Below are 12,670 nucleotides of genomic sequence, written 5' to 3'. Positions count from 1 at the left end.
CGCTACCATACCCGGCTATAACAACTTTAAGGAACCAGGGTAGCATGACAATTAGCATAATGCTTTACAGCACCAGCAGTCCAGATTCAATTCCTGCTGCTGATTGTAAGGAGTTTGTATGTTCTTCCCAATGACAATGTGGGAGTGTTTCAGTTTTCCACATTCCAAAGACGTACAAGTCAGTAGGTTAATTGGTCACATGGGTGTAAATGGGTAGAACAGACTTGTTGAGCTAGAAGGTCCTGTTGCTGTGCTGTGTCTCTAAAAAAAACTGAGATGCTGTGCTCATCTGATGTGAGAACCCCAGCTTAACTGAGCCAACTTCATCTGTCCCCACCCTCGGAGCTAACACTGAAGGATTGAAAGACAAAGGATCATTTGAGAAGTGCTGACTGAAGCAGAGAAACAGGTGTAACTGTACAGTGAGGATAGACTATTAAAGCAAATGGAACATTTATTTCACGTTAATAGTAATACATCTTCCAATTTTCAAACCCAGTGCTGAGGAAGGACATTTCATGCAGTTAAAATATTTTAAATACCCATTTTAATCGAAAGATTCTTATTAAAACAAAAGCCACCCAAACTGATTCCGTCTGATTAGCAGCATTAACACAAGAGATTCTGTAGATGCTGGAAATCCTGAGAAACACACACAAAATGCCAGAGGAACTCAGCAGGTCTGGCAGCATCAATGGAAATGAATAAACAGTCAACATTTCAGGTTGAAACCTTTCATCAGGATTTGAAAAGAAGGGGAGAAGTCAGATTAAGAAGATGTGGGAGGAGGAGAAATATTAGAAACTAAAAGGTGAAAGGTGAAGCCAGGTGGGATAAGGGGGGGATGAAGTAAGAAGCTGGGAGGTGATAGGTAGAAAAGGTAAAGGACTGAAGGAACCTGATAGGAGAGGAGAGTGGATCATGGGAGAAAGGGAAGGAGGAGGGGCACCAGAGGGAGGTGATAGGCAGGTGAGAAGAGAAGAGGTAAGGGATGGGGGGAGCATAGTGTGGGATGGAAGAGGGTAGGGAATACTCTATCTGCTGCACCCGATGGTGCTTCCTTGACACTGGTGAGGCCTGATATAGATTATGGAACTACTTAGTCAAGCACCTTCGCTCCATCCGCAGCAAACAGGACTTCCTGGTGGCCAGCCATTTTAATTCCAATCCCCAATCTGACCTGTCGGTCCATGGCCTCCTCTACTGCCACAATGAGACCGCTCTCAGGCTGGAGGAGCAACACCTCATGTTCCAACTGGGTTGCCCCCAAACCTGATCGAATGAACATCAATTTCTCCAACTTCCGGTAATCCTTCCCCCTCCCCCTTCTTTTTACCAGTTTTTCACTACTAATCCAATTCTCAAATTTGCTCACAAAAAACACATCCACTCTTGAGATTAGATTCAAAGCAAAGTCAAAGTAAATTTATCAAAAGTATGTACGTCAGCATATACTACCCTGAGATTCTTTCTTCTTACAGCCATTTACAGGAAAATAAAATTCAACAGAATTCATGAAAAGCTATACATAACTAAAGACCGACAGACTACCAATGTGCAAAAGAAGGCAAATCACGCAAATAATGAGAGTAACTCACTTGAAAGAGAGTCCATAGGTTGTGAAGTCAGTTCAGTGTTAAGGTGAGTAAAGTTGTCCACACTGGTTCGGGAGCTTGATGGTTGAGGGTTAGTAACGGTTCCTGAACCTGGTGGTGTGGGACTAAGGCTTTCGTACCTCCTGTTCAATGGTAATAGTGAGAAGAGAGCATGGCCTAGTCAATGGGGGTCATTGATAAGGCATGCTTTCTTGTGGCAGCATTCTTGTAGGTGTGCGCAATGGTGGGGAAGGCCTTGCCTGTGATAGACTGGACTGTATTCCCCACTTTCTGCAGATTTTTCCATTCCTGGGCATTGGTGTTTGCATACCAGGTCACAATGAAACCAGTCAGGATGCTCTCCACTGAGCACCTAAAGACATTTGTCAAAGTTTTAGATGATTTGTGGAATTTGTGCAAACTTCTAAGAAAGTAGAGACGGTGCAATGCTTTCTCAGTTATGGCAGTTATGTGCTGGATCCAGGACAGATTCTCTGAAATGAGAATGCCAAGGAATTTCTGAAGGTGCTGTATCTCTCCAATTCTGATTCCCCTGATGAGGACTGGCTCTTGGACCTTTGGTTTCCTCCTCCTGTGGTCAATAATCACCTCCTTGGTCTTGTTGACATTGAGTGAGAGGGATAGGAATGTGAAGAAGTTAGGGGCCAGATGAGGGTTAAGGGACAGTGATGTGGGAGCAGCACAGGTCAGGCTAGAGTCTCTAGGCCTCTTGTCCACGCTCAAAGGTCTGCATTATGTACAGGTTCTGTTGTTCTGCTGAGCATTGCAGGCATGCTATGTTGGAATGTGTGGTGACACTTGTGGTCTACCCCAGTTGTTAATGCAAATTACACATCTCACGGTATATTGTGATAAATAAATCTGAATCTGAAGTAATCAAAAAGGAAGTTCCAATTGGAATCAGTGGTTCTGTAACAGTTACAAAGGAATGAAAAATAATTTGCTAGCTGCAGATCCTTGCTGAAAAGCAAGTGTACAGATAAATGGCAGTGAGCATACCTTCATTTGTGGCTGTGATGTCCCCTCCTTCCCGTTTCATGCTGAGCAACAACCTGAACAAGGTTCAGAAGTCTCCCAGGTAAGCCGGGATCAGGGGCACGATGGAATGGCAGAGCAGACCTGAGAGGCCGATACAGAGGTCTACCAGATAAGCCGGGATCAGCCAGTACGTAACGGCAGAGCAGACTTTAAGGGTCAAAATGACTAATCCTGCAGCACGGTAGCATAGCAGTTAGCATAACGCTATTACAGCAGCAGTGAACGCTGATCAGGATTCCATTCCCACCACTGTCTGGGAGGAGTTTTACATTCTTTCCATGACATGGGCTTCCTCCAGGTTAGGGTTAGTAAGTTGTAGGCATGCTATGTTGCAACTGTATGCATCGTGACATTAGCAGCTGCCCACAACACATCCTTGGACCGTGTCGGTCGATGACGCTAATGACGCACTTTGCTGTGTTTATCCTATCAAAGCACTGCATGTGCAGGACCCTTCGCATTGTCAATGATCCCTCCCATCCATCCAACAATCTCCTTGACCCCTATCATTAAGCGGGAGGTATTGTAGCACTCGTGCAAGAACTGTTAGGATGGGAAACAGCTAATTCCCCCAGGCCGCAAGGCTGCTGAACTTCCTACCACCTATGAAGCACCAGCAGTGTTATACTGTTCACTTTTTAAACTTGTGTCAGAAATGCATCTTGTTATCTGTTAATTTATTCGTGGTAATATTACTTTGTGTTGTGTGAGAGTAACATGTACTGTGTTGTGTACCCTGGTCCAGAGGAATGTTGTTTCATTTGGCGGTATACATGTATACGTTTGAATGATAATAAAATTGAACTTGATCTACAAGCAAGAAATAAAGCTCATCTTTTAAAAAAAAATCTTAAATACAAAAGATCCTACAAGTGCTGGAAATCCAGAGCAACACCAACGAAAATGAACAAACAATGTTTTGAGCTGAGACCGTTCAGGATTGGGGCCAATCTGAGGTCTGCAAGACAGCATGCTTCAAGATGCATGGAAAGCATCTGACTCAAGATGGGATACTTGGCCAAGTACTAAAGACCTATGCTGTTCAACTGGCCGCAGTGTCTGAGGTACCCACCTGTTTCAAACAGGTTTCAATTGTACTGTGCCTAAGAAGAACGTGGTAACCTGCCTCAATGATTATCATTCAGTAGCACTTCCATCCACAGTGAAGTGTTTCGTGAGGTTGATGATGAAACATATCAATTCCTGCTTAAGCTGCATCTCCATCTGGTATGAGAACAGCAGAGCATTGGACTGGAAGTCCCGACAAAGGACAATGAGAACAGCTGAGAGGATCATAGGGGTCTCCCTACCATCCTCCGGGAACATTTATCAGGAGCGCTGTGTACGCAGGGCCCTTAGTATTATCAAGGATCCCATCCATCCATCCAGCTTTGACCTTCTGCCATCGGACAGGAGACTCCAATGCATAAAGACAAGAATGGTCAAGATGGAAAACAGTTTCTTCCTTCAGGCCATTAGGCTTCTGAACTCCCTGCCACATTGCATTCAAAGTGTCATCGATTAATTTGTTCTACACCCTACAATATTTAATTTATGCACTTTGCTTATTTATACGTAATTCATTTGTAGATTTTATTCTTACTTTCCTAGTTATTGCATGTTATGTGTACTACTGTGTTTTACCATAGGACCATAAAATATAGCAGCAGAATTAGACCATTTGGCCCATCGAGTCTGCTCTGCCATTTCATCATGCCTGATTCATTTTCCCTCTCAGCTCCCATCTCAGGCCTTCTCTCCATAAGACCACAAGATATAGGAGCAGAAGTAGGCCATTCGGACCATTGAGTCTGCTCCACCATTCAATCAGGGACTGATCCAATTCTTCCAGTCATCCCCACTCCTCTGTTTTCTCCCCATACCCTCTGATGCCCTAGCTAATCAAGAACCTATCTATCTCTGCCTTATATACACCCAATGACTTGGCCTCCACAGCCGCTTATGGCAACAAATTCCACAGATTTACCACCCTCTAACTAAAGTAATTTCTCTGCATCTCTGTTCTAAGTGGAGGTCTTTCAATCCTGAAGACATGCCCTCTTGTCCTAGACTCCTCTACCATGGGAAATAACTTAGCCATATCTAACTTGTTCAGGCCTTTTAACATTCAGAATGTTTCAATGAGATCCCCCCTTATTCTCCTGAACTCCAGGGAATACAGCCCAAGAGCTGCCAGACGTTCCTCATAAGGTAACCCTTTCATTCCTGGAATCATTCTCGTGAATCTTCTCTGAACCCTCTCCAATGTCAGTATATCATTTCTAAAATAAGGAGCCCAAAACTGCATACAATACTCCAAGTGTGGTCTCATGAGTGCCTTATGGAGTCTCAGGAGCAGGGATGTAATGTTGAGACTCTATAAGGCACTCATGAGACCACACTTGGAGTATCCCTGCTCCTATATTCTAGACCTCTAGAAATGAATGCCAACATTGCATTCGCCTTCTTCACCACCGACTCATCCTGGAGGTTAACAGTTAGGGTATCCTGCACAAGGACTCCCAAGTCCCTTTGCATCTCTGCATTTTGAATTCTCTCCCCATCTTGATAATAGACTGCCCATTTATTTCTTCCACCAAGGTGCATGACCATCCACTTTCCAACATTGTATTTCATTTGCCACTTCTTTGTCCATTCCCCTGAGCTATCCAAGTCTCTCTGCAGGTTCTCTGTTTCCTCAACACTACCCGCTCCTCCACCTATCTTTGTATCTTCAGCAAATTTAGCCACAAATCCATTAATCCCACAGTCCAAATCATTGACATACATCGTAAAAAGCAGCAGTCCCAACACTGACCCCTGTGGAACTCCACTGGTAACCAGCAGCCAGCCAGAATAGGATCCCTTTATTCCCACTCTTTGTTTTCTGCCGTTCAGCCAATGCTCCACCCACATTAGTAACTTCCCTGTAATTCCGTGGGCTCTTATCTTGCCAAGTAGCCTCATGTGCGGCACCTTGTCAAAGGCCTTCTGAAAATCCAAGTACACTATATCCACTGCATCTCCTTTGTCTACCCTGCTTGTAATTTCCTCAAAAAATTGCAGTAGGTTAGTTGGGCAGGATTTTCCTTTCAGTAAAGCATGCTGGCTTTGGCCTATCTTGTCATGTGCCTCCAGGTACTTCATAATCTCAACCCTAACAATCGATTCCAACAACTTCCCAACCACTGATATCAGGATAACAGGTCTATAGCTTCCTTTCTGCTGCCTCCCACCCTTCTTAAATAGTGGAGTAACATTTACAGTTTTCCACTCACCCGTTACAATGCCAGAATCTATCGAATCTAACCATATCCCCTCATGCCCTGATTAACCAAGAATCCATCAACCTCTGCCCAGTGACTTGGCCTGTGGAAACAAATTCCACAGATACGTCACCCTCTGGCTAAAGAAATTCCTCTTCCTTTTCATTTTAGAAGGATGGACGCTCTTTTCCAAGCTGTGACTTCTAGTCTTGGACTCCCCCCACAATAGGAAACATCCTCTCCACATACACTCTCTCTCGAGGCCTTTCATCATTCAATAGATTTTAATGAGGTCACCCGCATCTTCTGAATTCCAGTGAGTAGAGGTCCAGAGCCATCAAACACTCCTTTTATGCCAAGCCTTTCAATCCCAGAAAATTTTTTGTGAACCTAATTTGAATCCTTAGCTTTTCTTAGATACGGGGCCCAAAACTGCTCACAATACTCCAAGTGAGGCCTCACAGTTTCAACATTACATCCTTACTTTTATATTGTAGTCCTCTTGAAATGGAAGCCACCATTTCTTTTGCTTTCTTCACCATCAACTCAACCTGCAAATTAACTTTTAGGAAATCCTGCATGAGGACTTCCCAAGTTTCTTTGCATGTCAAATTTTTGAATTATCTCTCCATTTAGAAAATAGTCTACACTTTTATTTATTTTCCAAAGTGCAGGACTGTACACTTCTCGACATTGTATTCTATCTGCCACTTCTTTGTCCAGTTTCCTAATCTAAGCCCTTCTGTAGCTCTTTGCTTCGACAAAACTACCTGCCCCCCCACCCCGCCACGCATCTTTGTATTGTCCATTACACCATGGTCTGAAGAAACATTGTCTTGTTTGGCAGTATCCATGTATATAGTTAAATGACAATAGATTCTACTTGTCTGGAGAAGCGACTTGGATCCATTCCAATTTACCTACTGGCACAACAGGTCCACAGCAGGTGCCATTTCACTGGTTCTTCACTCATTCCTGGAACATCTGGACAGCAAAAATGCATATGTCAGGATGCTCATTATCAACTACAGCTCATCATTCAATACTATAATCCCCTCTAAACTAATGAATAAGCTTCAAGACCTTGGCCTCAATACAGTACTCCTTGTGAAATTAGATCCTGGATTTACTCACTTGCAGACCCCAGTCAGTTCAAATTGGTAACAGCATCTCCTCCATAACCTCAATCAGCAAAGGTGTACCACAAGGCTGTGTGCTTTGCTCACTGTTCTTCTCACTTTACACTTATAACTGTATGGCTCCGCACAGCTCCAATGCCACACTTAAGTTTGCTGATAACACCATGGCTATTGGCCGAATCAAAGGTGGCGATGATTCAGCATACAGAAGGAAGGATGAAAATCTGACTGAGTGGTGTCACAAGATCCATCTCTTGCTCAGTGTCAGCAAGACCAAGAAGCTGATCATCAACTTCAGGAGGAAGAAACTGTTGGTCCAAGAACCAGTCCTCATCAGGGGATAAGAGGTGGAGAGAATCAGTAATTTTAAGTTCCTTGGTGCTATCATTTCAGAGGACCTGTCCTGCAAAGGTTTGGCATAACGTAAAACTTCGACAAACTTCTATAGATGTGTGGTGGAGAGTATATTGACTGGCTACATCACAGCCTGGTATGGAAACACCAATGCCCTTGAACAGAAAATCCTACAAAAGGTAATGAATACAACCCAGTCCATCATGGGTAAAGCCCTCCACACCAATGAATACATCCGCATAGAGCATTGTCACAGGAAAGAAGTATCCATCATCAGGAACCACTCCCCACACACCACCACCATCCCGGTAATGCTCTTTTCTTGCTGCTACAATCAGGAAACAGATGCAGGAGCCTCAGGATCCACACCACCAGATTCAAGAACAGTTAGTACCCCTCAATCATCAGGGTCTTCAACCAAAGGGGATACCTTCACTCATCTTCACTTGTCTCATTACTGAACAGTTCACACAACCTATGGACTCACTTTAAAGGGTACTTTATCTTTCAATATTTATTGCTTCCTTATTTATTATTATTGTTTCCTTTTCTCTTTTTATTTGCATGATTTGTTGTCTTTTGCACACTGGTTGTCACCCAGCTAGATGTGGTCTTTCATTGATCCTATTATTATGGTTATTGGATTTACTGAGCATGTCTGCAAGAAAACAAATCTCAGGGTTGTATATGGCAACATACACACATGTACATTGACAATAATTTTACTTTTGATCTTTGACACTGTAATGTTCTCAGTTTGCCTAGTCACCTCCTGTATCTTTAATCACCAAGCCAAAGGATTAATCGTTTCTCTCGCCAGATATGGCCTGACCTATGTGGCTCGGAACTGTTATGATACACAAGTCCATTCAGCCCATCAAAGCGCTGATGACTCTTAGGGCAGCTATTCTCCTATACTTTTTCACAGGCCTGCAAATTGTTTTTCTTAGTAGCCTATTCAGTCAACTTTTGGCAACCTTGATCAATTCAGTTTATCCCACCCATAGTGGCAACAAGCTCCAGATTTTACAGATATTCCTCATATCCTTCATGAATTGTTTGCCTGGAATGTTTGAAAATCAGCTTTCTGGTCCTTGAAATACATACTAATGGGAACTAGTTCTCTTTATACACCCTATCTAAATCAGTCATCATTTAAGATGCACTTGGCTAGGTATATGGAGAGGCTGGGCTTGCGTGGGGATGTTGTGGATATCAGTGAAATATAGGAAATTGTTGTGGGGGGTGCATGAATTGTCCAGGGAAGGGTAGCAGCTCTGGTGAAGGGGCTTGTCATGTCCATTCTGGGGCAGCTCACTCACCTTTGGTCCTCACCAGACACTCAGCTCTCACCTGTGGCTCCAAGTAGCTGTTTGCATGTGACAGCGGCCACACTCTAGTATACCGTTTCAACAGGTGGGCTAAACTAGGTGAGGATAGCTGGTGGACCTCATACCCTGGTGAGATAGCGACATGCCTGTGCTAGCAGTGAACTGGGCGGATGAGATCAACAGTGAAATCCAACAGCCAAGAAGACTGTTCTGTAATGCTCTGTGCAGAGCGAAGGGCATGACAAAGCACAGGTGTGGTCATGGTCATCCACTGCAACCAAGGAATACCTTAGTTTGTGACGGCTGCTCATGCCACTGGACTCATAAGACTGAACTGCCCTAGTGCAGCGGCTTTTCCACTTTTAAAACTCTCCCACACGGGTCTCCTGTCATTGTTGGATATGGTGGACTGCCAACACAGGATATTGGGACTAGACGGATGGCACTGTGGTCGGAATGAATTGGTTGGACAGGAGGGCCTGTATCTGTGCTGTATGGCTCTATGACCCTAGAACATCAACTGTTGCTAAACAATACACCCAGGGCTTTCTGTTCATTCACACCCTGTGTAGATATATACTTGTCAGGGATAACCAGAGACCCAAGAGAAAGTCAGAATATCAAAGTGTAAATAGAGGGGGAGGGGAAGAGCTCATGTCACTTATTTATTGAACATTACTGTAAAGGATTGAAAGGCAAAGAAAACATTCTCTACTTATGCATTCCAACTTTACTTCCACAGTTCCAGATTTGTATCAGTGCAGCACGTGTTCACATTTATGATTCTAAAGTCAAACGACATGCACAGGCGAGAGGGAGAGTGCTTCATTCTAAACGCTGCTGGAGCCTGATTCTGCTAATGTACAATTAAATTATTCATACAATCCTTACAAATGATTATTCGTTAAAAAAATGCAGTAAGATCATCATCATTTCTACAAAGTGCAAGTTAAACTTAAATCAGTCACAGTTGCAGCTGAAATTTACAGGTGCATTTAAAAAATAAATTAATACAAAAAACGCTCAAGGGATAAACCTGTTGGAAAGAGAAGTGTTACATTCGTACTAACATGTTGTTCGAAATTGATGGAACATTCCTCTGAGGCACATGCTAAGGAGACTGATATTTAAAGGATCAACTCAAGGTTGTCACACAAGAATAATTAGTCAGTTTAACGTGCTTCAGGCTTGTTTTTGCAACAGCTACATAGTGTTTGCCTAGTGAAGAATCACCTGCATTTTTAGTGGAATATTCCTGAGAAACTACACAAGAATTATACTCAGAGTCTGAACTGAACTCAACCACAAATGAAAGGCTGATGCACTGAGTTTACCTTTCTTGATTATTCTGAAGGTGGAGTGTGAAATCTGTAAACTTATGGTGTTAAGACAAGTTTTGCTTCAGCGAGCTGCCAAGAGGAAGTATTTCTAAGGCTGGGGGCTCCATCCATGAGGGTCAGCAAACTTTATGGAGCAGCTGGCCATTCTCTGCCTGCCAATGTGGTGTAATCAGGTCCACAGATGTCACTGAAGGGAACATGTGTATTTTATGATCTTTAAAAGCAAATATGCCAGAAAATTGGTGTGGGAAAATTGCAGCTAAATATGTTGCTGAGGTAAAAAAAAAATTACATCTCCTCTCAAGCAGCCCAAAATGCTTTACTCAGGGAAAATTCCTTTTAAAATAATGCATTCTTAGCAGAGTATACACAAATGCTGATATGGATTTAATGGAATTGGTTGGGTCAGGATTCTGGGATCTTTAGATCTTGGATGTGGGACAGATGTTGACAGTCTTGTAGGAGGACAGCATCCTCAATTCCCTCAGCAGTACACCAGAGTGGGCTGTTGAGAGAATGTCCCGGCATAGGGTTGATCTTTTGCCGAGAGTACTGGTACCTTTATAGCACCTCCAACAGTACAGCAGTGTAAATTGGATGTTAAAATCTCCAGAGGGGAGTTTGAATTCACAACTGTAAAACTCAGACAAAACTGACAGTAACTGAGTGCTAATTAATTTAGGAGTGGTTCTACAGCAAAGAAGATAGTCAAAGTAATTCAATAAGCTGGACCAGGACAACATCCCATGTACCATCAATTTACAGGTCATGCCATTCAGAGATTTGAGCTATATATATTTTTCTTCTGTATTGTTTTTTGTTCTCGTAATCATAGAGGCTTTATGTGCTATGTGCTGTTGATAATATGTTTTGTACCTTGGCATGAAAAGAACTGTTTTGCTTGGCTATATTCATGAATGGTTGAATGTTATACTAATTTAACAAGTTTTCATAAAAAAGAAAATTGGAAAGGATGTAAACAATGTAAGATAATTACAATTGGTTTACAAATTGATGAATAGAAACGTGCTCACTCTCCCTATAATTTAGAAACCTATTATACCAAGAGAGAGGCAATATTACTGAAATTTAATAGCTATTGACAGAAGGTAGAGAAAGCAAGTTATATCCAATTGAAGAGCTAGCATGAAAATATTGGGCTGAATGGCTTTCTTTATGAAATGAATAAAGAATAATGGGCTGAATATTATAATTTCTATCAATGTGTGCATGAGTTAACTTGGCCTAGACATTATACTTCGACTCATGTTTATAATTGTTGTGAGCTCTCAGGAATATTCTCTTACCTGCTTACTGTCACAAGGACAAGGCATTTGCAATTTTCAATGTGTTATCCACAGTGCAGTGCAAAAAAAAAAATCAGTGCTTTCCTGAGTTGACTTAATATAAGCAACTTGTTTCATACTAGTACACTTTCAGTGCATGGGCCTTTCACAACCAAATCTACATCAGATATCACCTAGAAAACACATCCATCTTTCAGTACAGGCAGACCAGAAACCTACATTAAACTACGTTACAAAACAGGGATTACTTTGTGATTGTCCCAAACACATACTGTAATGCCACTGAAAGAATTATATTCAGAAAATATCTCACATCCTGGAATGCTTAAGCTTCAGCATAATTCATCTCAGTTTCAGTTTTTTAACGTTTGCCTTTAACCATTATTGGACAGGGCGGATTTCAACCTCATTTTTTTCTTCTACACATGACACATCCTGGTGGCTGACGCTCTGCCGCAGAGCGACCTCTGGGCCCCCTCCATAGATGGAGTGCAGGAAGTTCCATGTCTCCTCTGAAATTTGGCCGGAATCCGCTCCTGGGTGAGAAAGTTACGTAATTTGGTTATCACCACCACCCAAAAATAGATTGCATTTTACACCTCTTGGGACTCAATCATGTAAAAGCAGCCTCGTAAAATCACAACCCTTATTGAAAATGTCTTGAATGAGTTTTTGAATTTGCTAAGACAAAGCTGATATTTTATTTTTGATACCTCTACAAGTGGCCAAGTTAATTGGCTCTAAATCAACCAGGGCAGTATGGTAGTGTAGGGGTTAATGTATTGCTATTACAGTGCTGGTGGGTTTAATTCCACTGCTATTTGCAAGGAGTTTGTATGTTCTCCTTGTGAATGTGTGGATTTATGATTTCATTTATTTATTTTATTTCATTTATGATTTATGATAAGAGATTTCATTTAGAAATTTCTTGCAGAACACCCATTTAACATCACTCTAATCACAGGACAATTTACAATGACCAATTGACCGAATAACCGGTACCTATCTGGTCCGTGAGAGAAAACTGGAACACCCAGAGGAAACCCACATGGTCATGGGGAGAACGTGGAATAGGAGGTATCAGAATTGAAATCTGGAGTATGGAACACCCCGAGTTGTAATAGCACCATGCGACCATAGTGCCCAAGCCAGAATTCATCCAGGTGCTCAGGTTTCCTCCCACATTCCAAAGATGTAGAGGGTTTGTATGTTAATTAGTTGCATGGTGTATTTGGGCAGCGCAGGCTCGTTGGGCTGCAAGGGCTTGTTAGCGTGCTAT

General features: G+C 42.4%; 1 protein-coding gene across 3 annotated transcripts in view; it reads right to left on the bottom strand.

Annotated features, from left to right (window-relative positions):
- Positions 1–7,584: 7,584 nt before the first annotated feature.
- The window catches only part of usp33 (ubiquitin specific peptidase 33), a 129,921-nt gene continuing 124,835 nt past the window's right edge, over positions 7,585–12,670 (bottom strand). For 2 of the 3 annotated variants that reach the window (XM_072273338.1, XM_072273337.1), the window contains exon 25: positions 11,940–12,670. This exon is cut by the window's right edge and continues 452 nt beyond it. Coding sequence is in view for 1 of the 3 variants with exons in the window: in XM_072273339.1 (XP_072129440.1) it covers positions 11,773–11,927 (155 nt within the window). In the remaining 2 variants the exon portion in view is untranslated. The other variant, XM_072273339.1, reaches the window with a different exon arrangement.

Source organism: Mobula birostris, chromosome 12 (genome assembly GCF_030028105.1).
Source record: "Mobula birostris isolate sMobBir1 chromosome 12, sMobBir1.hap1, whole genome shotgun sequence".
Taxonomy (NCBI): Eukaryota; Metazoa; Chordata; class Chondrichthyes; order Myliobatiformes; family Myliobatidae; genus Mobula; species Mobula birostris.
This window is presented reverse-complemented; position numbering and strand designations above follow the sequence as displayed.